Raw genomic sequence first — 26,810 nt, forward strand, 5'->3', positions numbered from 1 at the left:
GGAGGAGAGCTGGAAGCCAGAGCTGGAACTGGAGCCCTAGCCCTAGCCGGAGCCGGGCACTGGGAGGCGGCCGCCGGACCCATCAGCCCTGCATGATGTGTCTCCCGCTCTTCTGCATCCTGCTCGCCGCGGTCTCAGGAGCCCGGGGCTGGGGCTACTGTGAGTGCGGGGCTCGGAGGCAGACAGGGTTGGGCCCGGGAGTCCAAAGCCTGAAGGGCGGGTCCCACACCGCATTGCGGCTGGGTGGTCGCGGGTACCTTCCCGGCCCGCGCGCTCTCGCTCCCATCCTTTCCTGTCTCTCCCCCGCGCTCCGCAATGCAGCTCCGAGGCTGGCGCGCGCACCATGGGCTGGGGCTGGGCTCGGAGCCGAGGATGGAGTCGGCTCGGCTGGAGATTTGGGACTGGGATCCAAGCGAGAGCTGGTGCCTGGGTTTGAGGGTTGGGGACAAGGGTGGTACTGGTGACCAGGGCTAGGGCTAGACTTTGGAGCTGGCCCAGGGGCTAGGGGTGGATTTTGTACCTGGAATCCAAGCAGGAGTTGGTGACCCTGGTTGATGCTAAGGTTGGACATGGAGCTGGTGATGGTGCTAGGACTGGCTGCGGTTGGGACCAAGGCCTGGGTCTGGGTTTGGTGCAGGTTTGGGGGTGCTGATGAGTGGGATTGATGCTAAGCCTCAGGCTGGATTGGTGTCTTGGGCTGACAAGTTCTGGAAGACGCTGAGGTTTGTGGTTGTGTTTGGGGGAGTACTGAACCCACGCTGGTATCAGGGCAAGAACCCAGCTAGGGAGGGTCTGGCCTAGGGGTTCCCCTAGAAGGAGACATCAGTCTCCCTGAGTGTCCAGCTGTTGCTGCAGCCCAGGTTGAGTAGATGGCTTTAAGTTAGGGCTGGGTCTGCCGCTTGGGGGCAGAGAAGGGGGAGCTCCAGCTGCTCAGTGGGCCTGGCTTTTGGAAGGACCTGGGAGGGGCCCCTCTGACCAACACATCGATTCCCCCAACCCAGACGGCTGTGACGAGGAGCTGGTCGGGCCCCTGTACGCACGCTCCCTGGGCGCCTCCTCCTACTACGGGCTCTTCACAGCTCCGCGCTTTGCCCGGCTGCATGGTGAGCTCGGTGACGCCCTCCCACCCCACCCCCACCCCGCAGCAGGGTGGGGGGGACTCTGGAGGGCTGGGGGCAAAAAGCGAGCCAGTGGTAAAAGCCCTTGCCCCTTCTATAGGTATAAGTGGATGGTCTCCCCGGATTGGGGACCCGAATCCCTGGCTCCAGATAGATTTAATGAAGAAGCACCGGATCCGGGCCGTGGCCACCCAGGGCTCCTTTAACTCGTGGGACTGGGTCACACGGTACATGCTGCTCTATGGCGACCGAGTGGACAGCTGGACGCCGTTCTACCAGCGAGGGCACAATGCGGTACTCCAGGCCTCTCCTCCACACACGGACATACTTGGGGAGCATCCTCAGCTCGGGGACCTGGGCTGGGCACTAGCTTGGGGGGAGGGGAGGAGGCGGTGGTGAGGGCACAGATGAGGAGCAGTGACTCCACTCTAGGGACTCAGTCCAGAGGGACTGTCAGCTCACCACGTGTGCAAGACACTCCGGATCACAGGGTTTGACACACTTTAGGGTAAAATCTAGTAGAGTTTCTTGAAGGAGGTGACATCTGAGTTGAGCTTTCAGAAAAGAATAGGATGGTGGGAGAGGACGCTCTGGGCTAGGGAAACGGTGTTTGTGAAGGGCCACGAAAGCAGGGGAGATCCAGGAGGGTTTGCTTTCCGGAAGACAAGATTGTCTGGGTGTGACAACGGTAGGCTGAGAAGCTGTGGAGAAACCAAGCAGAGGGTAGGGACCTGGTCACTCCTCTCCCGTTCTCCCTCAGACCTTCTTCGGGAACGTGAACGAGTCGGCGGTGGTGCGCCACGACCTGCACTACCACTTCACGGCGCGCTACATCCGCATCGTGCCCTTGGCTTGGAACCCGCGCGGCAAGATCGGCCTGAGGCTCGGCCTCTACGGCTGCCCCTACAGTAAGGGTGCGGAGGTCGTGGCGGGGGCCCGGGAGACAGTCTCCCCGGTATCCCGCCCACCTACAGTCCTTCGCGCAGAGTCCGACGTGCTCTATTTCGACGGCGATGATGCCATTTCGTACCGCTTCCCGCGAGGGGTCAGCCGGAGCCTGTGGGACGTGTTTGCCTTCAGCTTCAAGACAGAAGAGAAGGACGGGCTCCTGCTGCACGCCGAGGGCGTCCAGGGCGACTACGTGACGCTAGAGCTGCAGGGGGCGCACTTGCTGCTGCACATGAGCCTGGGTGAGCTCTGCGACCCCCGGTGCGACCTTTGAGGCTTTCCTGCCGAGTCCCTCGCCGCACCTCCTCCGTGAAGCCGCGCCCACTCCTGATCATCCCCTTCCCTACTGTTTGGACCAACCCGCCTTTTTCGTGTAGAATTTGGTGCTAGTAAAACACCAGACTCAGGAGAATTGGATTCCAGTCTCAGTTCTACCACCTACCAGCGGTGTGACCTTGGACAAGGCACTTCCCCAGTCTGTTTCCTCATTGTAAAAACGTTATATATACATAGACATATAGTATACATACAGACACACATGCCCAAAGAGTTATTATTTTGTATCTCTTTAGCTTTTTATAACATGCACATGATGAGGTGGAAGCAGCGATCGGCCCCCAAGTTTTACTGATAGGCAAACAGGCTCGGAGAGGTTAAATGACTTACCCTAATGAACATACTTGCCAATGGCCACCGCTCCATCCCGGGCTCCAGGCGGTCCAATCTCCCTACGCCCACTCTCCCTGGCTGCCCTAGGCCCCGTGCAGCCCCTCCTCTGCGCTGCCCGCTGCTGCTCTGTCTGGGGGAGGGCTCCGCCGGGGTTCTCCAGGTTCTAGGTCTGACCCTGCCTCACCCCACCCTCAGGCAGCAGTCCCATCCAGCCAAGGCCCGGTCACACAACGGTGAGCGCTGGCGGCGTCCTCAACGACCAGCACTGGCATTACGTGCGTGTAGACCGATTTGGCCGCGAAGCAAATCTCACCCTGGACGGCTACGTGCAGCGCTTCGTGCTCAATGGCGACTTCGAGAGACTGAACCTGGACACGGAGGTGAGCAGAGGTGGAGGGGCCATTTGGTTGAGTGGGGGTGCTGGGTGGGTCCGTGGGGGCAGTGCTTCTCTCTACCAGAGGTAAGAACTTACTTTCCGGTTCCTGGACGGCCTAGCAGCTCTTGGCAGCTCACAGAAAGGCCTAGATATTTTTTGTTGTTGCTGTTAGCATGCAGATTCCCGGGCACCACCCCAGAACAACTGAGATAAGATCTGGAAATCTGGATTTTGGGGATCAGGCAAGATGAGCAAATTCCCCCCATGGATTGCCCTACTCTGTGGAGTTGGTCAAGACCCTGCCCTCAACTGCCGATAAAGAATCCTAGACAGGTTAATTGACTTACCCAGGGGCGTCCCACCAATTTGTAGTGGAGTCAGGCCTAGAACCCAAGCTTCAGGAGGCCCAGCGAGCTTTCAGCTTTAATACTGAAACTGGGGAAATGTGTTTCAAGTCTTTTATAAAGCCCGGCCTGGAGCTTGAGAAAGTGTATGGCGGGGCAGCGCCAGAAAGGCGCGCGCGCTCTCGCACCCAAGGAACCTCCTCCGCACCCTACCCGCAGATGTTCATCGGGGGTCTGGTGGGCGCCGCGCAGAAGAACCTTGCCTATCGGCATAATTTCCGCGGCTGCATGGAAAACGTAATCTTCAATCGAGTCAACATCGCGGACCTGGCCGTGCGGCGCCATTCACGGATCACCTTTGAGGCTAGTGGGCAGAGGGATCTGGGAGCGTGGGATCGAAGCCGCTTGGAAGGCAAAGAGGTGGAGCGGGAAGAGATCTTGAAAATCAGATAAAAGCCAAGGACCCCTCTCTCCCCAGCCAGATGCTGAAGTAGGGGGCATCACCGACTCACAGGAGGTGCAAAGGCCACGCCCCCCACCCCCAGTTAAGAGGCTGGGGTGGGGTCCAACCACCTCCTCAATTAATAGATGAAGAAATCAAGTGCAGAGACCGGGAGTGGCTTGGCCAGGGGTCACTCAGTTGCGCAGTGGCTGAGTAGGGACTTGAACCTAGGGCTGTTTTGGTGCGCTCGCCCCACCCCAACTCAGGAGCGCGTCATCAAGCGCCGCTGCCGGGAGGCCGGCGGGAAATGCTTCTCGGCGCTGGAATGAAGGGAAGGAGGCGGTCGCCCTGGAGACGGTGTAGGTCAGCGATAGCGAGAGAAGACCCCCTCCTCAACTGGACGTGTTTCTAGGGGGTGGGAACGGTCAGGGTTGGAGGTCTACACCCCTCATCCCCCCACACCCACCCCTCAGCACACATCGAGGGAGTGCGGTGACACGGGTCTTAGACCAGTATGAAAACTGAATTCCCAGCAGAGGCCGGGCAGTGCACCGGCTCGAGGGTGCTGATGGATCCTCACTTTCTCTCCCAGGGTAAGGTGGCGTTCCGTTGCCTGGATCCAGTTCCTCACCCCATCAACTTTGGAGGTCCTCACAACTTCGTGCAAGTGCCTGGCTTCCCCCGCCGCGGCCGCCTCGCAGTCTCCTTTCGCTTCCGCACCTGGGATCTCACGGGGCTGCTACTTTTCTCCCGCCTGGGGGACGGGCTGGGCCACGTGGAGCTGATGCTCAGTGAAGGGCAGGTCAACGTGTCCATCGCGCAGACTGGCCGAAAGAAGCTTCAGTTCGCAGCTGGTGAGGAGTGGAGGGTGGTGGGAGACACAAGGAGGCCAGAGAAGGGCAGAGGAGAGAGGGAGAGATTGTGGGCCTGGACTGAGGGCTTTGCATACTGGAGAGGGGTGAAGGAGAGAAGGGAGCAGGGCAGGAGCTCCCAGGGCCCTGGGAAAAGGCGGGAGTAGCTGGAGGGAGCTGTGGGGGCAGATCTGAGGGGCTAAGGGTGCTGGAAGAAACAGGAAGGATGAGAGTTCTCATATTCTCCAGTTCTAGGGGGTCTCTGCAGGTGTTTGTTATTTATTTATGACTTTGCGGACTCTGCATCAGCTGCTGGGGTTATGGATAGTGAAGAGAGACATTCAGAGATGTCACCCTCAGTGTGATAAGTGTAATAATGAGGGGCACAGAGGCTGCTGTTGGGACACAGAGTGGGGTTGCTGCTTCCTCACTCAAGACACTCTTCTCCTAGAGTGTGGTGCTCCCCCACCCACACCATCCTCTTTTCCTGTCCAGGCTACCGCCTGAATAATGGCTTTTGGCACGAGGTGAATTTTGTGGCACAGGAAAACCACGCAGTCATCAGCATTGATGATGTGGAGGGGGCAGAGGTCAGGGTCTCATACCCACTGCTGATCCGTACAGGGACCTCATACTTCTTTGGGGGTAAGTGGGGGCCAACCTGGCCAGACCCCTGTCTGTGGGTGGGAAGGCCCCACCTAAGTCCACCCAGATGGGACTACACAGAGAGTTTTGTAGGGATAAGTCCCTCTTTCCCCTCTGGGACTTTGGGGACCAGAAGGTCACTACCATTGTCTATTGGCCTTCCTCCTTCCTTCACGTCTGGCTGTCCCTTGGCATCTCCCTGGGGGGTGTGTCTCTGGGGTTTCCCCCGGGGAGGGCCTCACAGGGGTGGTTGCTCCAGGTTGTCCCAAGCCAGCCAGTCGATGGGGCTGCCACTCCAACCAGACGGCATTCCATGGCTGCATGGAGCTGCTCAAGGTGGATGGTCAACTGGTCAACCTGACTCTGGTGGAGGGCCGGCGGCTTGGATACTTTGCTGAGGTCCTCTTTGACACATGTGGCATCACTGATAGGTATCCAGAAGCCCCTCTCCCTATAAGAGGTGACCCCTCCAAAGCCCTCTTCCATGGTCTCCCAATTGAGTGGCCTTTCTCAATAATCTCCCTTCTCCTGGTCCCAGCTCCTCAATCTCCCATCTGGAGATATTCCTCCTTGACCTCTCACCTCCTATTTCTTCCCTTAAAGTGACAAATGCTCAGAATGGAAATGAAACATCTGTTTTTGGTCCTAGAGGGTTTTCTTTTTTTGGGGGGTGGGCGTGGGTGTTAAGGCATTATTTCTTCATTTGGAGAAGGAGAAACAGTAGGACTTGAGCCCCGAGGCCTGCCTAATGCCCCAGCAGTTAGGCTTATACCTGGCTAGTTAGGCGGGGTGCGACTCACGGGCTTCTGGTGCTCTCAGGGGCTGGGAGTGAAGCCTGTAGGGATCAGACCCCACTCTCAAGCTCCCAGTAAGGCTCCTTCCCTTGGTGCTGACCCCCTTACCCAGGTGCAGCCCTAACATGTGTGAACATGATGGACGCTGCTACCAGTCTTGGGATGACTTCATCTGCTATTGTGAACTGACAGGCTACAAGGGGGAGACCTGCCACCAACGTAAGCCAGTGGGGGTATGGGGAAGAGTCAGGGACAGGGGAGGTCAGGACAAGGTGGCTGGGGATCATGAGGCTGCTAGAGATGGTAGGGCTAGCCATCCTAGTCCTATGATCCCATAATTGCCTTTTCTCTACCCTACCCCCTACCAGCTCTGTATAAGGAATCCTGTGAGGCTTATCGGCTCAGTGGGAAAATGTCTGGAAACTTCACCATTGATCCTGATGGCAGCGGCCCCCTGAAGCCATTTGTAGTGTACTGTGATATCCGAGGTAAGTGGCTCTGATGGAGGTGAAGGGCAGTAACAAGGCTATGCGGAGGTGTGGGGGAAACAGAAGGATTGAAGGGTGGACAGAGGACAATAAGATTAAACTGGTAGTGGGGCTAAAGGGGAGTAGTGGGGAAAGGAGACACTCAGGAATTTGTAATCGAGCCTTGCAGATAAATTCCAGCTTCCTGATCCATTCCAGCTGTCTGATCTCCAGCCTACAATGCCGAGGGCCCAGACCTGGGCTGGAATGGAGCTGCTGGTTACATTTATTGGCTCTGAGTTGCAGTAATGGTGGTGGAGGGAGATGGGTTGAGAACGCCCATCTCCAGCAAAAGATCTGTCCCTTCCCCTCCCCCAGAGAACCGGGCATGGACAGTCGTGCGGCATGACAGGCTGTGGACAACTCGGGTGACAGGTTCTAGCATGGAGCGGCCATTCCTGGGGGCCATCCAGTACTGGAATGCATCCTGGGAGGAAGTCAGTGCCCTGGCCAATGCTTCCCAGCACTGTGAACAGTGGATCGAGTTCTCCTGCTACAATTCCCGGCTGCTCAACACTGCAGGTTAGGGCTGGGGTTGAGGAGAATGAAGTGGAGAGCAGGAAGGGAGACCAGCGGGGGCCTGGGAGAAGGACACCCTGGGGTTCAGCTGGAGCCCTGGGCAAGAGGATTCAAGCAAGGGTCTGGGCTGGTTGGATGGGGGAGAGAGGAGCCCAGAGGCTAATGGAGGGACAAGACCTAGAAACTGCCTGCACCTCTTCCCCAGGAGGCTACCCCTACAGCTTTTGGATTGGCCGAAATGAGGAGCAGCACTTCTACTGGGGAGGCTCACAGCCTGGGATCCAGCGCTGTGCCTGTGGTCTGGACCGGAGCTGTGTGGACCCCGCCCTGCACTGTAACTGTGATGCTGACCAGCCCCAGTGGTAAGGGGGGCAAAGGGACAGGGCTTTCAGGATTCCAGAGGCAGCTGAGTGGCAGGGGCTGAGCCACCACATCCTGCCCCCACAGGAGAACCGACAAGGGACTGCTGACCTTTGTGGACCATTTGCCTGTCACTCAGGTGGTGGTGGGGGATACGAACCGCTCCAGTTCTGAGGCCCAGTTCTTCCTGAGGCCTCTGCGCTGCTATGGAGATCGTGAGTGGCAGACCCCTATTGTGTGCCTTCCCAGGGTTGGCTCTCCAGTTTGCAAAATCTAGGTTGCCTAACCCACTGGGGGTCTCTAGGACACACTGCCAGACACCCCAGCTCATCTGTGATATGACCACCATCCGTGTGGTTCCTCTGCACCGTATTCTTTCATTACACTCCTTAGTCTCCCCTTGGTTGCCTCTAGCTGTCCCCCTTTGCCCTACCTTCCCCCACCCCACTTGAGGCTCCCTTACTCCTCCACCCTCCAACCTCCCTGACAAGGTCTTCCTCCATCTGGTTTTGTAGGAAATTCCTGGAACACCATCTCTTTCCACACTGGGACTGCACTACGCTTTCCCCCAATCCGTGCCAACCACAGCCTTGATGTTTCCTTCTACTTCAGGACCTCAGCTCCCTCAGGAGTCTTCCTAGAGAATATGGGGGGCCCTTATTGCCAGTGGCGCCGACCTTACCTGCGGGTGGAACTCAACAGTGAGCAGGCAGATGCTGGGAGGGACATAGGGTAGAGGAAGCTCTCTGGTGAGATATGGGGTAGGTGGAGGCTGGGGAAAGAGACAAGACGCTCTTGAGAAGCAGCAAGGAAAGGGCTTTAGATGACCCTGGGTTGTCCTGATAGACCCAGCTGTCTTGATAGCTGGCTTTGTGACCTTGGGCACGCACTTTGCCTCTCTGGGCCTTAGGCCCCTTACTTGTGAGTAAGGAAGCTGGACTCCTGAGGTGTCTCCCACCTGACTGGCTATGCTTCTAACCTAAGAAGTGGGGCTGGGAAGCTGGCTCCAGGGATCTGTGAACTTGCGAGAGACCAAGGGTATGAGGTTTTAGGCAGTTTCTGGGTTTTGTCCCAGGCTGTAGACAAATTGGAGGGACATTCAAGGAGCTCCAAAGAGTGAAGAAGAGAGGTTGTATTGGGTGAGGAATCTGTGAAGGATCTTGCAGGTCTGAGTACTCTCCTCCCAACCCTCAAATTATCCAGCATCCCGGGATGTGGTCTTCGCCTTCGATGTGGGGAATGGAGATGAGAACCTGACAGTACACTCTGGTGACTTTGAATTCAACGATGACGAGTGGCACCTGGTCCGGGCTGAAATCAATGTGAAGCAGGCTCGGCTCCGTGTGGATCACCGGCCCTGGGTGCTGCGGCCTATGCCCCTGCAGACCTACATCTGGCTGGAATACGATCAGCCCCTCTATGTTGGTGAGCAGCAACCCAGAGGCAGGTCTGAAGCCTTCTTCACTTTCCCACCCTCTCAAGGCCACTCTCCCTGTTTCCAGGAACCCTATGTCTTAGGTCCCAATCTCCTCTGCTTCAGAGTGAGCCAAAGGCCCACCTTTCCTCTCCAGTCCTTGGCATCTATTTCATTCTTCTAGCTCCCTTGGCTCCTTCCCAACTCCAATACTTATTTATCCCTGTCTTTGGCTCTACACCCATTTCTTGACCTGCCCACCCTTCCCAGGATCTGCAGAGCTTAAGAGGCGCCCCTTTGTGGGTTGCTTGAGGGCTATGCGTCTGAACGGAGTGACTCTGAACCTGGAAGGCCGTGCCAATGCCTCTGAGGGTACCTCACCCAACTGCACAGGCCGCTGCGCCCACCCCCGGTTCCCCTGTTTCCATGGAGGCCGCTGCGTGGAACGCTACAGCTACTACACATGTGACTGTGACCTCACGGCTTTTGATGGGCCATATTGCAACCACGGTCAGTGCTGCTGGTTATGGGAGTTCAGGGAGCCATAGGGCATAATGGGATGTAGGGAGGACAGTGAAAGAAAAAGGGTGTCAAGTCAGCACCAGGGAAGACTAGAGTTGTCCTTGGGTTCCTGAGCTCTGAGCTGAGGCCATCAGGCAGTTGAAGATGCTGGGTGATTCCAAAGGCATAAAGTGGGGCAAGAAGGAGATGGTACAGCTAGCTGCTACTAAGAGAGCTCAAAAGCAACAAACAAATAACTTCCCCATCTTCCTACTATCACCAAGGTAACACAGGTTACCCCCCTTGCAAGCACATCACTTCAGGCTGCACGATGCCCTTCTATGCCATTTCCTATTTGACAATCGCTGCACTCCTAAAACACGTCTACAACCTGGTTCTTGGTTAAGGCGAGCCTTGACATTCACCATGGCAAGATTCTCCACATATACCCAGACTGCATCCTCCCTAAGGCTGGTCTAGGAGGATGCGTGAGCAGGTAGGTTACTGGAGGGAGAAGTCTGGTGGAGTAGGGAGAGATAGGGACTTAGGGACCAACAGAAGACCTCTGGTCTTGGTTAGGAAGTGTGAGTATTGGCAAGTGTACTAGATGGGGTTATGGTATCTCCATTCTAATCTTGGCTCTCCACTTACTGTGTATCCTTAGGCAAGTCCCTACCCATTTCTGAGCCTCTGTTTCCCCATCTGTAAAATGCAGGGGTTAGATTAGATGATCTTTTACATTTCTCACCATTTTAAGATTCTATTCTGTGACATAGGGGCTCAAGGAGACCTAAAAGTGAATGAGGGTGTGTTGTGGTGGTGGCAGAAAGTGAGGTCAAGTCCCAGGGTGAATGTGTGGATGACATACACAACATCTGAATTTGGGAACAGGGGCCCTGACCTCACTATCTCTGCCTTCAGATATTGGTGGTTTCTTTGAGCCTGGCACCTGGATGCGCTATAACCTACAGTCAGCGCTGCGCTCCGCAGCCCGGGAGTTCTCCCACATGCTGAGCCGGCCAGTGCCAGGCTATGAGCCTGGCTATATCCCCGGCTATGACACTCCTGGCTATGTGCCTGGCTACCATGGCCCTGGGTACCGTCTGCCTGACTACCCCCGGCCTGGTCGGCCGGTGCCGGGTTACCGTGGGCCTGTTTACAATGTCACTGGAGAGGAAGTGTCCTTCAGCTTCAGCACCAACTCTGCCCCTGCTGTCCTCCTCTACGTCAGCTCCTTTGTGCGTGACTACATGGCCGTGCTCATCAAGGAAGATGGTAAGCTTCCTACAGGCTCTCTCACTCAACTCCAGCTTCCTCCAGGGTGCCCTTCATTCTCATAACTGTTGATTCACTAACACAAGGACCCAAGCGCTCTTAGAAGATGGGGATTGTGGGAGCTTAGAAGAGACTCCCTCCTTCTCCTCCCCACCCCACAGGGACCCTGCAGCTGCGATATCAGCTGGGCACCAGTCCCTATGTGTACCAACTAACCACCCGACCAGTTACTGACGGCCAGCCCCACAGCGTCAATATCACCCGGGTCTACCGCAACCTCTTCATCCAGGTGCGTGCAGAGGGAGGCGGACCAGTTCAGATCATAACCTCATGATCTAGGTTGTGGCACGCAGGAAAATGTCAAATATTTAGCATTTGTAGAGCACATTCCAATTTACAGAGGATTTTCACATGTATCACCTCATGTGACCCTCACAACTGCTAGTTGTGGTTCAGGTAGGCAGGTAGTTCAGGTAGGCAGAATTATTATTATCTCTGTTTTACAAATCAGTAAATGGGCTCAGAAAGTAAAGTGGTTTTCCCAAAGTCAAACCACTAGTAAGCTGCAAAAACAGGGCTCAAAACCAGGTTGTTGGGTTTTTAATACCAAATCCTACATCTGGGCCCAGGCATTGCCCAGCTAGGGCTGAGCTAGGTCTCACCACCAGTTTGGACAGAACAAGAGTTCCTGCACGGTCTTGGCTACGTCTGCCTCTGGTTCTCCCTCCCTCATCTCCTTCTCCCTCCCCCCGTCAGGTGGACTACTTCCCGCTGACGGAACAGAAGTTCTCACTGTTGGTGGACAGCCAGCTGGACTCACCCAAGGCCTTGTATCTAGGGCGTGTTATGGGTAAGCTGTGGGTGAGAATGTGGTTTGTGGGTGAAGTCCCTGGAGCCTAGAGGAGAGTGAAGGACCTGGGAATGGTGGTGAAGGTGGTGATCAAGATGAGTGGAAAACCTCTGGATGGTGAGAGGGGGCAGGGCTACTGGGGGTCCAAGACTCTTTCTTTCTGGGCCTGCTTCTCCCTCAGAGACGGGAGTAATTGACCCGGAGATCCAGCGCTACAACACACCAGGTTTCTCAGGCTGCCTCTCTGGTGTTCGATTCAACAATGTGGCTCCCCTCAAGACCCACTTCCGAACCCCTCGACCCATGACCGCTGAACTAGCTGAGGCCCTTCGAGTTCAGGGAGAACTGTCTGAATCTAACTGCGGAGCTATGCCACGTCTTTTCTCAGAGGTGCCCCCTGAGCTGGATCCCTGGTATCTGCCCCCAGGTACATCCCCGGGACACAGAAGAAGGAGGGAAGGGAGGGACGACAAGGAAGGGAAATGATTCTTAACATGGAGAAGGCTTCTCCTAACTGGTGCTTTCTCCTCTTCAGATTTCCCCTATTACCATGATGATGGATGGGTTGCCATACTTTTAGGCTGTGAGTAGCACGATCACTAACCTGACCTCCCAATTCTATCCTCTGACTGTCAGCATCCCCTCCCTGCCCCATATCCCCAGGGTTGAGGGGTGGCAAGGGCACTAGGTGCATGGTGGTGCAAAGAAGGATGAGACAGGCTATGCTGAAGGTAGTATATAATTGGCCTGGAGATTTTTAAGTGTTTGAGGATACTATAGACTTTTAATTGAAATGAAATATTAAAATGGGGCTATAGCTAAGGGATGAGGAAATGGGGGTACGGTAACATAAAGAGAGATGAGAAATTGGGGTAAGTACCAGGGATATGGAAAGAGACTATTAGAAAAAGAAGATGGCAGCAGGGGGTTAAGCCAGGAATTCAGACCTACCAGAGCACTAGGAATAACCTGAGGTGGTTGTACAGCTGACTGTCAATACATACCTGGCCAAAAGCATACATGTGTGTCTGTATATAGGTGAAACCCCTAAAATCTGCCCTGAATTGTTCCTTTTTCCCTTTCAGTTTTGGTGGCCTTCCTGCTGCTGGGGCTGGTGGGAATGTTGGTGCTCTTTTATCTGCAAAATCATCGCTACAAGGGCTCCTACCATACCAATGAGCCCAAGGCTACCCACGATTATCACCCTGGCAGCAAACCTCCCCTCCCTACTTCAGTCCCTGCCCAGGCCCTCGCCCCTGTCCCTACAGCAGCTTCCACCCAAGTTCCAGCCCCAGCCCCGGCTCCTGGCCCCCGGGACCAAAACCTACCCCAGATCCTGGAGGAATCCAGGTCTGAATAAATCAGGAGAAGGGCTTCAAGGACCAAGTCCATCTCCTCTGAATTCCCCAATTCCTTCCTCTCCTCGACCCTGTCAGGGACATTTGGCTCCTCTTAGCTGGTTCTGCTCATCCAGAGGATGCCCCTCCTGCCAAGTTTGGTGGGCAGAGCTACAGATGGGACCAAAGGGAGTGGCTGAGCCTTACTGCCTAAACCAATGCCCTGCCCATCCCCATTTCCCCAGGCTCCTGCTTGTTTGCCCCAAAGGAGAAGCCTCACGGGGTTGAGAGAGGCCCTTCCTGCCATCCCTGTCCCAGCTGCTGCCAGGGATTAACAACAGAGTGCAGGGAGATTAACTGCCTCCCTTCAAATATTCAATCTCAGCAGGGACAGATGTGTGGGATTGCAGGGATGCACAGGGTATGGGGGGAGGAGGCTGCTAAATCATATCCCCCAGCCTCCCCCTTGCCCTGCAGAATGTCTTCCATCTGCTTCCACTCAGTTGGGGGTTAGGGAAGGCTTCACTGCTGTTCCCCACCCCCCTTCTTTGTTTTTTACAGAGACCGAGAGGCCTCAGTTGAGCACCTTAGTACCTCCGCTGCTTCACGTGCTTTAGCCAAAGCCATAAAAAACTTGCAACGTAGAGAGAATAATGCAGACACACTAACTAGCCTACTCTTCCTCCCTCTTCCAAGATATGCAGTAGCCTTGGTACCTGTCCAAAGGCTTGGCCCCTTCTCCAATGCATGAGGAGCCCTCTTTCCTCCACCCAGAGATGCTGCTTCATTTGCCCAGGAGGTCATATTCTTTATATGTATTTTTTGTTGCAAAGTCTCTCTCTAGAGAAACTCTATATATTACTCTAATTTTTTAATTATCAGTTTATATATAAAAGAAAAAAAATCAATCGACTGTCCTGTCCTGTGCTGTGCCCATGGTCTGTAGTTTGCTTCTCCTGTGTTGGAAGTCTCATGAGGTCTGCTGGTCACTCACCCAGCCTGATGCAGCCTCCACTCTGAAGCTGTGCTCTCAGACTCAGAGCCATTCTAATAAAGCAGAGAGGCAGAGCCCCAGTCTGTGTGTGGTAGCTGGCGTCGTGGTTAGGGGATAAGTGGGATGATTTTAAGGGAACAAATCCAAGGGCTTGGGAATTTCTATAGGGAGCCCTCAGAATCCTTCTATCACCTACCAGGAGCCTGAATGGCTCTTGCCGAACCCTTCACCTCCCCCAACCACAGATCTCAGAGGACAAGTAGGGATTAGAATGCTAAAGCTTCAGCCCAAGCTGCCCCTGTACCACCATCCCTGGATCCTCCCAGCCCCAAACCACACAGTACACAACTTGCCAAAATGGATTCTACCACTTTATTCAGATAAGAGGTCACAAGCCACAGGACTTTAAAGTGCGTGAAATTCACTGGCAATAAAGCCACACATATACCAGCCTCTCCCCGGTCCCCACCACCTTGCTGCATCCATCATTACATGTCGGGCCGGGGGAGGGATAAAGACCCGTCATTAAAGGTGAGCAACAGCAGGGAAAAAGGTTGGGAATGCTGGAGGAACAGGAGTATTAGTGGTCTGAAACTGGGGAAGGAGAGGACTGACCACAGTGATTCTGCACACTGAGGGAAGGTGGGGTCAGTCTAGCCCCTCAAAGGCTGGATGAAATTTTTTTTTTCCCCACCTACTCCTCACGGCCAGCCCCTGGCATTTCAGACAGACTTAACTCCTCCTTCTTCATCTGCCTCTGTTTTTTCTCTATGAGTAATTCAGAGCCCACAGTCCAGCTAGAGGGTGTTTCTAATACACAATGAATATAAACCACAGCAGATGTGGATTTCAGAATCATGGTGGGGGCTGGCCAGTCAGGTGGGAAGAGGCTCTGTCAGGCGCTGGCTGGGTGTATGCTCAGTGCCAAGTGCATGTGTGCTCACAAGTGTGGCGAGTGAGTATGTGAGTGAGTGTGTACATGTCCACAAAAATCCCTAGGTGACAGCTTGGCCAGAGGGAACCCCACTCCCTGCTTCGTGGGACAACCAGTGGGGTTGGAAGAAGCAAGTGGTCAGCACAGACCAGGGAAGAGATGCTCTGATTTCCCAGAGAGAAGGGAGAAGCCTGCTCCGTATTCTAATACTCCCCAGGCCAGTCTGTACCTGCCTATGTCCTTTTCACCCAGCACAGTGCTCCTTATTCCCTGCCAGCTCAGCACACCAGCCAGAGGCAAAGGGACAGCTCTTAGAGCTGGCCCCATTCTCATGCAATTCTTTTGTGTCAAGGCAGCTCCTCTTGCCTCCACTAGGAGATGAGACAGAACTGGAGGAGAATCTTCCATTCCCTCCTTCCCCGTCCCTCAGGAATGGGATGTGGGCAGGGACCCCAGAGACCTTGGCTCAAACTCCACCTCAATCTACAGACCTTCTAAAAGAAATAAAGTGCTTTGCTCTGCATGGATCCCAGAGGCAATGGCACCACGGACTGGCACAGGGGGTCAGCCTGTTCCTTCTTGACACTTCAAACACCCTCTGCCCATCTGCACTGCACAGGTGGTGCCATCCTAAACAAGTGCAATTTGGGAGCCCCTCACCCATCTCCAAACACATACTGTCAGCTCACCCTTCCCAACAGCAGGTACTACAGACAGGAAAGTACATCACACCAGCAACTTTCCCCCTCTCTAGTCCAGGCCTGCGCCCATCTACCTGGAAGAGATATGCAACAGTGCCCCGTGGGTCTGGCCTCTAAGGAGGATGAAAGGCATGAAAACAACTCCATATACAGGGAACCAGAGTGCTGAGACCCAGCTCAGCACATCCCCAATGCTTCTTCAGTAGCAGCATGACGCCGGCCTGCCGTCACTAAGCCAGAACTCTGGAAGGAGCTGACGAGGCACTGGCACCTGCTCCCGGGAATTGAAAACTTATCGATCCATCTCCAGAGTATACAGAGAAGGATTCTCAAAGCCTGCTGGGCCCCAAGCTTAGCAGTTTAACTACTGTCGTCTGGCTGGTTCTTGCTTTCTGTCCATAGGAGGATGGCACTTAGCTTTCCTTCTCCCAGCATTGAATATCTATACTTAGAATCCACGCTCTTTCAGTTTGAACCCTGCCAGGAGGGAAGAGACAGTAAGGTGGCCCATCTCCCCTCTGAATTCAGTCTGTGCCGCCCACCAGGCCCACCTTTAACCTTGAGCACTCACAAGCTCCAGGTACCAAACTTCACTTAGCCTGTCTTCTCCAGGTCTTAGGACCATAGAGAGATAAGCTGGCAACCCAATTACATAAGGACCCTTGATTTGGAAAGTTAGAATTACAGGCTAATGCTTGTTAGGAACTGCCCAAGTTGATTCCTGAGGCCCACAGTCTGGGTAGCTGACAAGAAACAAGCACAAGTCACCCATCCCCAGCCTGTGCTCTCTTCCTCTGAGGCCTAAGATGCAGTCTCCCACTTCTGCAACTCTCTCTCTTGGGAGCCCAAGCCCTAGCTGCCTCTGTCTCCCCTCTCATTGAGATAGTTTTGTCCCCACTGGACACAGCTGAGGCCTTACTACAGAGGGAGTGGGTGGGGGGTTCCTCGGTGTGGGAGACACAGATGCAGGAAACTGGAGCAGCAGTGGTGTGTGCATGAAAGCAAAGACAGTGCCGCTACCATAAGCGCTGGCATGGGGCCCAGGAGGGCTAAAGGACATCAGTCTCCCTCTCGATCCCCACGTACTTGAGAGCATCAGCTTGGCTGTACCTGTCTCAGAGCAGAAGGAGGAACGAGGTTAGTTCAAAGCTTTCATGATTGAAAAGATAGAGTCCCCTCCTATTTCACTTCCCCTCCCACTCCCTAACAGCGGTTTACCATGCTCCCACTTCTGAGGCAAGGACCAGAGATCAGAACAAAGAAAAACACTGGACCACCCTGAGATCTTCTCCTTCATCCATATCACCCACCTTAAGCCCCCAAATCAATTCCAACAGCCACTCCTTCTGCCTCTAGGGTCACCTCCCTAGAACCACTCCTGGCTGCCTCACCTGTAATCAAAGAAGAGCTCTTCACCAGCTTGAATTGCCCTCTTGGCAAAGATCCCAATCCGATGATCCCCGTTCACCATGACCACTGCAAACAGGATAAACCTAAGGCTAGGTTCAACTCAAGTCAACAATCAGTAGTGATTCTGGGCTGATTTTCTCCAAATTCCCAGTGAAAACATAAATGAAGTAGAATTAGAAAGTAGTCAATGAAGGTAGTTGCTTCTATGCTTTTAGATCTGTTATTCTGGCTAGTGACATGGGGAAAGAATTACCTTTAAAAGATTCATGTTTGGGCCGGCCCGGTGGCACAAACGGTTAAGTGCGCGCGCTCTGCTGCGGCGGCCCGGGGTTCGCCAGTTCGGATCCCGGGCGCGCACCGAGGCACCGCTTGTCAAGCCATGCTGTGGAGGCGTCCCATATAAAGTGGAGGAAGATAGGCATGGATGTTAGCCCAGGGCCAGTCTTCCTCAGCAAAAAGAGGAGGACTGGCAGATGTTAGCTCAGGGCCGACCTTCCTCAGAAAAAAAAAAAAAAAAACGACTCATGTTTGTGGGAAACTGTTTACAATGTATTCAGTGAAAAAAGCAGATTATAAAACTGCGAGTGAGATAGGCTCAAAATGATACCAGACATTAACCATGATTATTTTTGGACAAAAAATAACTCAGCTATGAAAAAAGTTGAATAATGGATAGAAATCATAGTAAATGAAGCATCCATCTTCTGCCCCACCTCCCAGATCACTGGTAACTCACCTTTGGCATAACAGTTGGGGTTCACTGAATGGTTTGCAAATCGAATTTTGTTTCCTTTCCGGGTAGCATCCACCACAAAATCTGTATAAAGTAAACCAAGGAAAACTATGAGCTCACCAGGCAACTCCACAGCTTCTTGAGCCTGAATTTAAGATCAAGTAAACAGTAACAGAAACAATACAATCCCGTGGGAATTTTGGAGCCCAGCATACTAACAGGAGCTGGAGAAACACGTAGCATAAGAAGGCAGCCTCGTGTGGGAGCACTCATTTGGGTTCCTCCTTTTGCTGGAATTATGGATCTCCTCTTCCCATCTACTGGGTAGGGAGATTGCTGAGGTGTATGTGCTCAGTGCTCCGATTACAAACACAACCAGGAAATGAAGGTTCTCCCAAAGCAAGTGAACTGTGGCTCGTAGTGTCTCCGGAGTTCAATCTCACCACCTTGCTCTATGCATCTGTTGGAAGATCTGAACCTGGACTATATAGCAAGGGAAATCTGGCAGGAAGACCCGCCCAAGAGCACCGTGGGATGAGAGAAAGAGGCTCCATACCGTTGTTGAGGTTGAAGAGGAAGCTGGACATGTATTTGTCATAGACCTTCCCTCGTCGATCAGCCTCATCCTGAGAGATGAGCTGCAGATACAGACAGGGAACAAAGAGGGGCATCAGGCTGTCTGCTCAGGGCATGGTACCCTGCCCCTAGAAAAGACTGGGAAGGGGACGTGTCACACATAGGTGCTTACAGAGTATCATGATGAGAATCATAAGAGATAGAGCTCGGGTTATTTTGTTCCAATCCCCACTCAGGCTGACCAGTATTAAGGCTGAAGAGAGTCCCCCACCTGTCCCCCCTTGTGTAGCCTGAGCTGCCAAAGAGTCGAAAAAGAGTAGTTTCAGGATTGAAAACGGTTCTGTGGGATCCCCCGAGAGGCCATATGAGAACTCAGTTGAGTTATTTAGAGATTAATTCACAGAAGTCTGGCCCACAGAAAATCAGGGTTTCTCATCAGTATCTCCCCAGATAAGAATGTGGGCCAAACCGATAGCACTCACCTCGCCACAGTATTCAGAAATGAATTCGTTCTTCTGCACAGACTCCTTAATGAAGGTGCCCCATCCGGCCACATCTGAGGGGGCCAGCAGCAGGTGCTGGGGAAGAGAGAGTCAAAGCTCAGACTGCAGGGCGTGTGTGAGTGAGGGGGTGTGTGTGCTGCATGTGCACGTGTGTGTGGGGTGGGAGTGGGGGGGCAGAGTGGAAAGAACTAGCAACTGTTAAGAGGATCTGAAAACAGAAAAAGGTCTAAGCCATTCTGTTCTGGTGGGAGGAAAAACAAAGGAGGTGGTGAAAGGAAACACGACACCTCTTCCTCTGGACCTGGGGACCTGCTAGACCTGAGTCTATCGGAACTCACTGCTGTGTGTCAAGTAAAAATAGACAACATCAATGACACGTCCATCCTCTCTGCTCCTCTCAGTCTGGCCAGCTGAGGGGGTCACTTTTCTAATCACTCACAAGGACACAAAACTTTATTAATTCAGTAAATGTGTATCTTTTAGGATTTACCAAACACTTTCATGAACAAACCCTCTAAGGAACCAGCAGAAAGAGGCTGCTCAGGATTCTTCGGTCTTTATCACTCCATTATCTGGCCCGGAGTCTTGAGAAAAGCCCTCACCTTCTTGAGGCCACGCTGGATGCTGCAGTTTTTACACGAAACCACTTTGCAGTCCCAGTGCTCTGAGGCCCCACAGGTGAGACACAGGTCGGGGTCGCACTCTCGCACTGCCAGATAGCAAGGACACTGCTTGGTATTGCACTGGGTCTTACAGCGACAGCCAGGAAAACGATTCTGACCTGGGTGGATGATAGGTAGGGTGAGGAAGAGAAGCAGGCTAATGCTGGGGCTCAAGGGACAGGAGGGAAGTAAATGTTACGTGTTCAAGGATATTTGGCAAAAGAGGAGAGAAGCTCTTCTCAATAATCATATACTCAAGTTTTTTTCAGAGAATATGGAGTGCCTCCCAACATTCATGCCTGAGAGTCAAAAAAGCAGGTTTGAGTATGGAAAACTGTTACCTAGAGATTCCCCAACAATGCTCTCCCTCCCCATTTGGTGGAATTTGGAAGGGAGGTGGGCAGTGCCCCAGAGAAAATGAAATCAGTGCTTCTCACTGGTAAATCCTCACCATCAAAACAAGAATCATTTTGAGAACAGAATGCATCCGTTCTATGCCATCCTCCTCCACCCACTGCCCTCCCCAGCACAAGCACACCTCTGCTGTGGCTAAGATTGATATCTGCTCTGGGCTAGGAGGTATTTCCAGCACAACTGCCTGGGCACCAAGTTCTGCAAGCTCTTGGGGCTGCCATCAAACTGCTCAGCCTCGAGTACGGAAGGGCACGGTGGGATAACAAGTCAAAGAGAAGCACTTTTAGCCTCTATCCTACCTTCTGCTGACATCCAGACTGACCTGATATTAAAACTCCAGATATTAAACTAAAATAGACATACACGGAACTGTAACCTGTATATGTTGTAAAACTACATCCTGGAAGGGGAGGCTATGTCTATACCTTAAGGAAAAAGATCCTTATGTTTCTTAACTCTGCCCTGGAAGATAAAGTTGGGAAAGCATCTAATTTCTGTATAATTGTTGCTTTTAGAATCATACACCTAAGGGTCTGTAAAAAATGACTTTTCCAGATCTTCAGTATCTTGTTTCCTCTGTAGAATACTTAAAACACAGCAAAGAGAATATCAGAAGGCCCACAAGCAGTACAGGGTGCAGGAGGGGAGGGAACCTGGGATGCACTGAGGCCAACTGCTTTGGTAGGCTAGAGGGGACAACGTAGAAGTCTTACAGTCCGGGTTGCACTGGCAGAACTTCTCACAGAAATTCTGGGTCATGATGCAGGGGCAGGTGCTGTCACAGGGGCGGTCTGGGTGGTCACAGGGCTGGTAGTTGTACACTTGTGTGGAAGAGTTATCTAGGAGAGAAAAGAATAGACCAGGACACTGCTGTGCCCACGCTCTCTAGCTGCCCTCCCTCCCAAGTGTCTAAGCACCCCAACTCAAAGGAGGCTCGTTCTAACCATAGCCTTGGACACACGTTTAGCACCTGAGGTGGGAAGCAATCATAGATGATGGTTGTTCATAAGCTACAATGGGGTGATTTGTTTTGTGGGGAGAGTGTGGAAATGGTCCGGGACTACAGGGCAGCTATTCTAAACATTAAATGAAGTCCAGAACCTGGGAGATGGCATACTATGAAAGTCAGAGACCACAAGGCCCATAACTCTACCTCCTAAGAGGTCTTCTCAGCTGCAGTGAGAAACTGAGCTGTTTTCAGCTGCTGCAGAGATATCTGCAATCTGCGGAAGCAGTGCAGTGTCAACAAGCACAGATCCGGAGGTGGGGGGGGTGGGCCACAGGGGTGAGACCTCAAGCTGAAACACTGGAAAACGCCCTGGTGGAACCTACCTTTTTTCAGCTGAATTTTCCTGCAGTGTGCAGCCCACAACCTGAAAGAGAGAGACAGGATGGGTCTGGGTCACGGCCCTGGGGAAGTCTGCAGATTCGGGTAAGGGATAATGTGATCTGTTCTGAGGGACTGCAGTTTGATGACTGGGGAGTATCCTCCCCAAACCCCTTCATGAGAGGCCTCTACTCTGGTACACAGAAGCTAGAGTCCATCTTAAATCTGGCTGGCCTATGCCTCAAGATGTAAACATAAATAACACTGCCCCTCAACAAACAAACATACATAAAAGGACAAAAAACAGACACAAAACAAAACCCCACCCTCTATATCTATTATAATTCTAGTGCTTCTCCCTCTCCCCTCCCCCCCTCTTCAGGGAGCAGGAGACGTGAGGAAGTTTCAAGATGGGGAGGTGGGAAGGCTTTTCAGGAATCTGCTGAGTGAAGGGACTGAAAGGGAGAAGCCGCAGGGATTTCCTTCTACATCTAGAACCAGCATCAGTTCCTTCCTTCAATAGGTGTGTGTCATTAGGGAATGAAGCCAATCAGAATGTTGAATTTTTTTAAACAACTTCCAACCCTAAGCAAAGGCTAGCTAGAAGACAGTGTTGTTACGCAACTTAGAAAAACAACACAAGTGGCCCCCCAAAATAAATAAACTCTGGTCAGAATTGAGAAGTGAGTACTACGGTAACTAACCACCCAGTGAGGAGAAATGGCCTCAGGGTGGAGGCTCACGTACTACTGGCCAGGAGCTTAAAAGGAAAATCAGACGGTTATCTCACGGTCCACAGGGTCTAGGGACTAGGGACGGGGGAAAGGTTGGTCCAAGGCACAGACTCGCAGGGAGCACTGAGAAGGCTGGCCCTCAGTTGTGCAATGCCAAACTGACAGGCAGTGGCGAAGGAGGGAGGCAGATGGGAAGTCCAAGGGGAGATCGGAGCCCAGGGAATAGCCTGGGCACACAAAGTCCTTTGTCCAACCCTTGCCTGTGCTTTCTTTTCTTCTTCTGCGAGGGGTTCATGAGCTCATCTGTTGGCAGCTTCAGGATAAGTGATTCTTTGACTGCAAACTGAAAGACCTGGAAGAGAAATCCAACAGGATCTGTCACATCTTCTTGAGCTAGGTGGTCAGATAAGTGACCCAGCCAGGTGCTAGGCTTGGGAGGGTTCTGGAGAGCTTACAGGCAGCTGACTGAGCATTTCTTCAGTCAAGGAGAGACAGAGTGGCACTGGGAGATTGGGTCACTGGCTCTGACGTTAATTCTTAAGTATTTATCCTGACTAGAGAGAGGAGAAATACTAAGCACAGTTATAGGTTTCCTGGTTAGTAGCTTTCATCTATTAGTAACCTGAGTAGGCTGACTTACCAAGAGTATCTGTCTCTGCTCAGGAAGGGCACTTTGTGTATCTTGTGTAATGGAGTGCAACCATGACATGAAAGGTACCACCCAGCTAAGCACTAGCTCCCTCTGTTGGTATAAAGATGTCAGAGTCTTGATTATTTCAGTTGGACAGCATTTCAGGAAGGCTGGTTCCCTTTCAACTGCTTCTTCCCTTATAGCATTCGTTTTTAGTTTTTTCTTTTCCTTTTTCGTTATAGGCCCTCTTGAGATTCCATGAAAACTATAAATCTTCTTCTCAGGAAAATACATACAAAAAGTGTTTTGCACACAGTTCTGTAGATTTTTAGGTTAAGAACCTGTGCCTCAGGGAAATAGGTATGAGCCCCAAATTGAAAGCAAAGGGCACTTCAACTCATGGTTCTGTTGCTTGTTCTAAGCAGAGGAAGCCTGAAGAACAGGACACAGAGACTCCTTCAGAAGTCAGGGAGCTAAGCGAGCATGGCTCTGGTGCTCCCTTCTTGTTGGACACATTGGCTCTAACACCCAACCCCTGTCCCTGTTCTTCAGTCTGTCTTCTTGCCTCCAGAACATCAGTAGCTGCTATCAAATCGTGATTCTAGTGATGGTATGAGTGAGAAGGGTGAGGTCCAGGCCCAGCTATTGGGGGTGGTAATTAGAAAACCTAGTGATAGAATATTTGGAGAATAAAGCAACTTGAGGAGACTGATGAAGGGAGCGGCAGCTCCAGCTACAGAAGCAGGAGCAGGAGTATGCTAGATAAGAAGACCCCCAGAAAGACACGGGAGTCCCTTCTGGGAAAGGCATACACATTTAGAAAGAAAGGCAGCAACCCCCCAAAAAAAACAAAGCTAAAAGAGTGTATAAACATCTAGAAGAGTTAGATAGAGACAGAAATATGAATTCAGCAAGGAAGAGAGTAGATCCCCAAGCATTGCTAGGCTTGGCATTTGCAAGAGGCCCCGGGTTTGGGGACCCCACTTCATGGGCCAGAAGCACAGGCTCACGAGGGACTGAGCTAAGACAGCTTCTCTCCAGACAGGTAGCCTTACAGGGTGGCGAATGGGCTGACAGCAGCGGATGAAAGGAGGGCCCAGGCTGCTCCTGCTCCTTTCAGACAGTACCTGCTTGCACGTCTTAGTCCCCAGAAGCCTGGCTATTGAACAGAAGTTGTTGAAGTAGGTGCCATGAAAGACTCGAAAAAGAGATTCTTCAGCCCCAGTCCATTCCACAGGCTCCGAGGGTGCTTCCACTACACAGAGCTGAGGGGGGGCCGGACTAGACTTCTGTTTTGTGGGGGTCTGACAGCGGGAGTTAGCCTCTAAGAGAGGAAGAAATAAGAGAAACAGAAGAAGGGAAAATGCAGTTGTCATCAGTCGTTTCCAAACTCTGAAGTACTTCATTCTACTTTAAAAGGCAGAGTAGTTAGGAACAAAAATATTTCCTGTCTCTACTGCTTATAGGCAAACTGTGGAAAGAATTAACAATTTTAAAAAGGTAGTAATGTTAAGCGTTAGGCAGTGATCCTGGGTTTACCAGAGTCCTCGCATGGAAAGAAAAGACCACTTTCTGTTCACTGTACCTGAAGAACTGGAGGCCCAGTCATTGCCTGTGTCCCTGTCACTGTCCCCTTCTTTAGTCTCAGCCACAGCAGAGGCTGAAGTGTTGGAGCAGGAAGCACTGACCATGTGGTGCCTTCTCCGGCGACGACCAGAGCACTTGGAGCGAGGGTTGTGGAGCATGGCATACTCCTTTGCTCCTTCCTGCAATGGACACATTACAGACAGGAAACAGGAGCAGAGTCACCATATTGATCCCCTGATCACAAACCACCTTCTTCAACATCTGTGCTTACATGCAATGATACAGTTTTTTCTTTGTATCATTTAAGTGTGACCATACAATAGCCACTTAACAAACATTCTAAAATTTACAAACTTATACCTCTTTACAAAAGAGCTGTCCTATAAAGTAATCTTAAAAAAGATATAATCTATGCATCTATGCATTTTCAACTTTCCAGTGAGTTGTATCTAAAGTTCATTTGCATGTCAGCTGTTTGGAATTTGAGCTGCTTGAGAGTATTTAGCTAACTGTTCCAGAGTGGGTGTAAGACTCAGGGTTCCTTGTCCCCAGGCCACACTGCTCTTCACACCTACTGCACTGCCTCTGTTTCAATAATAAAACGTGTAATCCATGAATTTGTACAATATTATTACTCAATTTTGGAACTTCCCTCCAAATCACTATATTAAACTTGGAAAGAATACTGTTTCATTACTTTATAGTTATGCCCCCCTTTTTTTCAAAGATCAAGTAACTATCATTTAGCTTGATCATCTATATTCTCACCAGACTTGGTTCCCAAAGACTTCTGTTTCTGAAAACTAAATCTACATGTAAAGGATAAAGGTTTCCCGTTACTAAGCATATTCAGAATAATATACTGTAGACTCTAAAGGAAACTCCAAAAGAGAAGTTTTGAAATTAACTGAATGCGATATTATGTGCCTACGTTACAATGTGACATACAGAGCATCACTTATAATGTATTCTTACCCAAAACATCTAACATAAATATAACTAAGCCTTCAGAGCTAATTCTAGCTTATGGGAAATAGAGGAACAAGTTAAATGATAGCAAGAGAAAACAAAAGACAAATCCAGAATATGGGATATCCTACAAGAAAACCAGACTGGACTTTTCAAAAAAAAAACAGTGGTGTGATTCTTTGAGATACAAAGAGACATAACCAAGTACAATGCATGACTGGATGATCTTGGAAAAAAAAAATTAGCTATTCTTGGTACAGCTGAAAAGATTTGAATATGGAATGGATAGATGACATTATGAAACTCTTGTTAATATTCTTAGGTGTAATAATGTGGTTATGTAAGAGAATGTCTTTATTTTTAGGAGATGTGTGCTGAAATACTTAGCAAACGCGCATCACAATGTGTGCAGCTTATTTTCAAATGGCTCAGCAAAAGATACACATACACAAATAGAAGGATAGACCAAATATAAAAAAAAGTTATTAAATCCAGGAAGAAGGTATCTTTCAACTTCTTTGCACAACTGAAAATGTTCTTAATAAAAAGTTGGGGGATTATTATTATCCAGCATTATTATATTTAAATATGTACTGATTTCTAAAAAGCAATAAAAGGAAAACTGTGCATACATATTTCTGTTAAAGTTAAAAATACACACACACACACACACACTCACACACACACTGTGGCCATGGGCAGCATCTTTGTAATACATGTACAGAGTCCCAGGGTAACTACTGTGAGAAGGACAACACCCTTTGACTTATATAGATGCTGGTATGTTGATGTAACATGGTATAACTGAAAAAAGCACAGAGTAATTTGAGAAGCACGGACTGTGGAGTTAGACCAGAGCTTGAATTTCATCATTGTCACACCACTGATATATTAACAAATTTTGGGCAAAATATGTAACTTCCATAACCCATAGTTTCTCCACCTCAGGATATTGTTGTAAGCATGAAAATAGGATAATATATGTTAAGGGCCAGCATAGTACTTGGAGCATAGGAAAGAGTCAATAGGTATTAGGGAAAAAATAAATTGGATAAAGTTTATTTATTCTTTTGCTATTACCATATGGCCCATTTTCCAGATGTATACCCAATGGCACTCTCTACTATCTTTCCTCTTATTATGCCACTAAAGATGGTCCCAAGGCACTTGGCTGTATAACCTAATTTTAATTGGTAGAAGAAATTTTATCAAGGTATTTTATTCTTTACCTAAGCTTGCCCTATTGTGTAGAAAGCAAAACTGTGTCGTTGGCAAGTCCAGCTGAACCTATTCCCTTCTAGCTCTCAGGGTACTGCCTCCCCACACAAATGCAGGAGAATTTATACTGCCACATAAGGGCTGTCCATCAGGGAAGGGTCCATCTGGTTGATTACCTCACAAGAAGGCATTAGCACCTTCATGTGCTATTTCTCCTATGTATGCATTTAAAGACAGCAAAGAAAATGATGTAACACACAAACACACACATACACAGCTCCAATTCAAACAATACAGTTTCAGACTCTGAAATCGGAGTAGATGATATTTAAAGCAGGAAAGCCTTCAATGCTCTTCAAACCTCACCCCATAAGAATAACTTCACAGTCCTACTGCCTCATTATCTGGGAGCTCCTTAAGAGTAGAAGTCATGTTTTCCTTGTACTT

General features: G+C 51.1%; 2 protein-coding genes across 4 annotated transcripts in view; one reads left to right on the forward strand and one right to left on the reverse strand.

Moving 5' to 3' along the window:
• On the forward strand, positions 1-14,612 carry CNTNAP1 (contactin associated protein 1). Its single transcript, XM_058561049.1, has 24 exons — positions 1-159; positions 1,002-1,103; positions 1,219-1,412; positions 1,879-2,026; positions 2,105-2,308; positions 2,931-3,115; positions 3,675-3,818; positions 4,490-4,751; positions 5,244-5,393; positions 5,653-5,824; positions 6,300-6,406; positions 6,556-6,675; positions 7,033-7,236; positions 7,439-7,595; positions 7,681-7,808; positions 8,109-8,294; positions 8,797-9,018; positions 9,278-9,517; positions 10,430-10,783; positions 10,945-11,072; positions 11,540-11,633; positions 11,815-12,060; positions 12,169-12,216; positions 12,719-14,612. The coding sequence occupies exons 1-24, from the start codon at positions 93-95 to the stop codon at positions 12,991-12,993; spliced, it is 4,137 nt and encodes a 1,378-aa protein (XP_058417032.1). The 5' UTR covers positions 1-92; the 3' UTR covers positions 12,994-14,612.
• EZH1 (enhancer of zeste 1 polycomb repressive complex 2 subunit) overlaps positions 14,315-26,810 on the reverse strand; it is a 27,785-nt gene continuing 15,289 nt past the window's right edge. For all 3 annotated transcript variants that reach the window (XM_058561044.1, XM_058561045.1, XM_058561043.1), the window contains 11 exons: positions 24,175-24,355; positions 23,717-23,913; positions 22,219-22,310; positions 21,230-21,270; positions 20,611-20,736; positions 19,424-19,602; positions 18,801-18,896; positions 18,299-18,380; positions 17,746-17,826; positions 16,991-17,075; positions 14,315-16,709 (listed from right to left, as the gene is read on the reverse strand). In XM_058561044.1, coding sequence (XP_058417027.1) covers positions 16,649-16,709; positions 16,991-17,075; positions 17,746-17,826; positions 18,299-18,380; positions 18,801-18,896; positions 19,424-19,602; positions 20,611-20,736; positions 21,230-21,270; positions 22,219-22,310; positions 23,717-23,913; positions 24,175-24,355 — 1,221 coding nt within the window. In that variant the 3' untranslated portion in view covers positions 14,315-16,648. The remainder of the gene's footprint in view (positions 16,710-16,990; positions 17,076-17,745; positions 17,827-18,298; positions 18,381-18,800; positions 18,897-19,423; positions 19,603-20,610; positions 20,737-21,229; positions 21,271-22,218; positions 22,311-23,716; positions 23,914-24,174; positions 24,356-26,810) is intronic.

Source organism: Diceros bicornis, chromosome 18 (assembly GCF_020826845.1).
Source record: "Diceros bicornis minor isolate mBicDic1 chromosome 18, mDicBic1.mat.cur, whole genome shotgun sequence".
Classification (NCBI taxonomy): Eukaryota; Metazoa; Chordata; class Mammalia; order Perissodactyla; family Rhinocerotidae; genus Diceros; species Diceros bicornis.

Bases quoted from the DNA above. Each gene is read 5' to 3' on its own strand.
- CNTNAP1 (XM_058561049.1), top strand. From the start codon at position 93: ATGATGTGTCTCCCGCTCTTCTGCATCCTGCTCGCCGCGGTCTCAGGA. The intron at 5,394-5,652 runs GTAAGTGGGGGC...TGGTTGCTCCAG, and splicing joins GACCTCATACTTCTTTGGGG to GTTGTCCCAAGCCAGCCAGT. The intron at 7,237-7,438 runs GTTAGGGCTGGG...CCTCTTCCCCAG, and splicing joins CCGGCTGCTCAACACTGCAG to GAGGCTACCCCTACAGCTTT.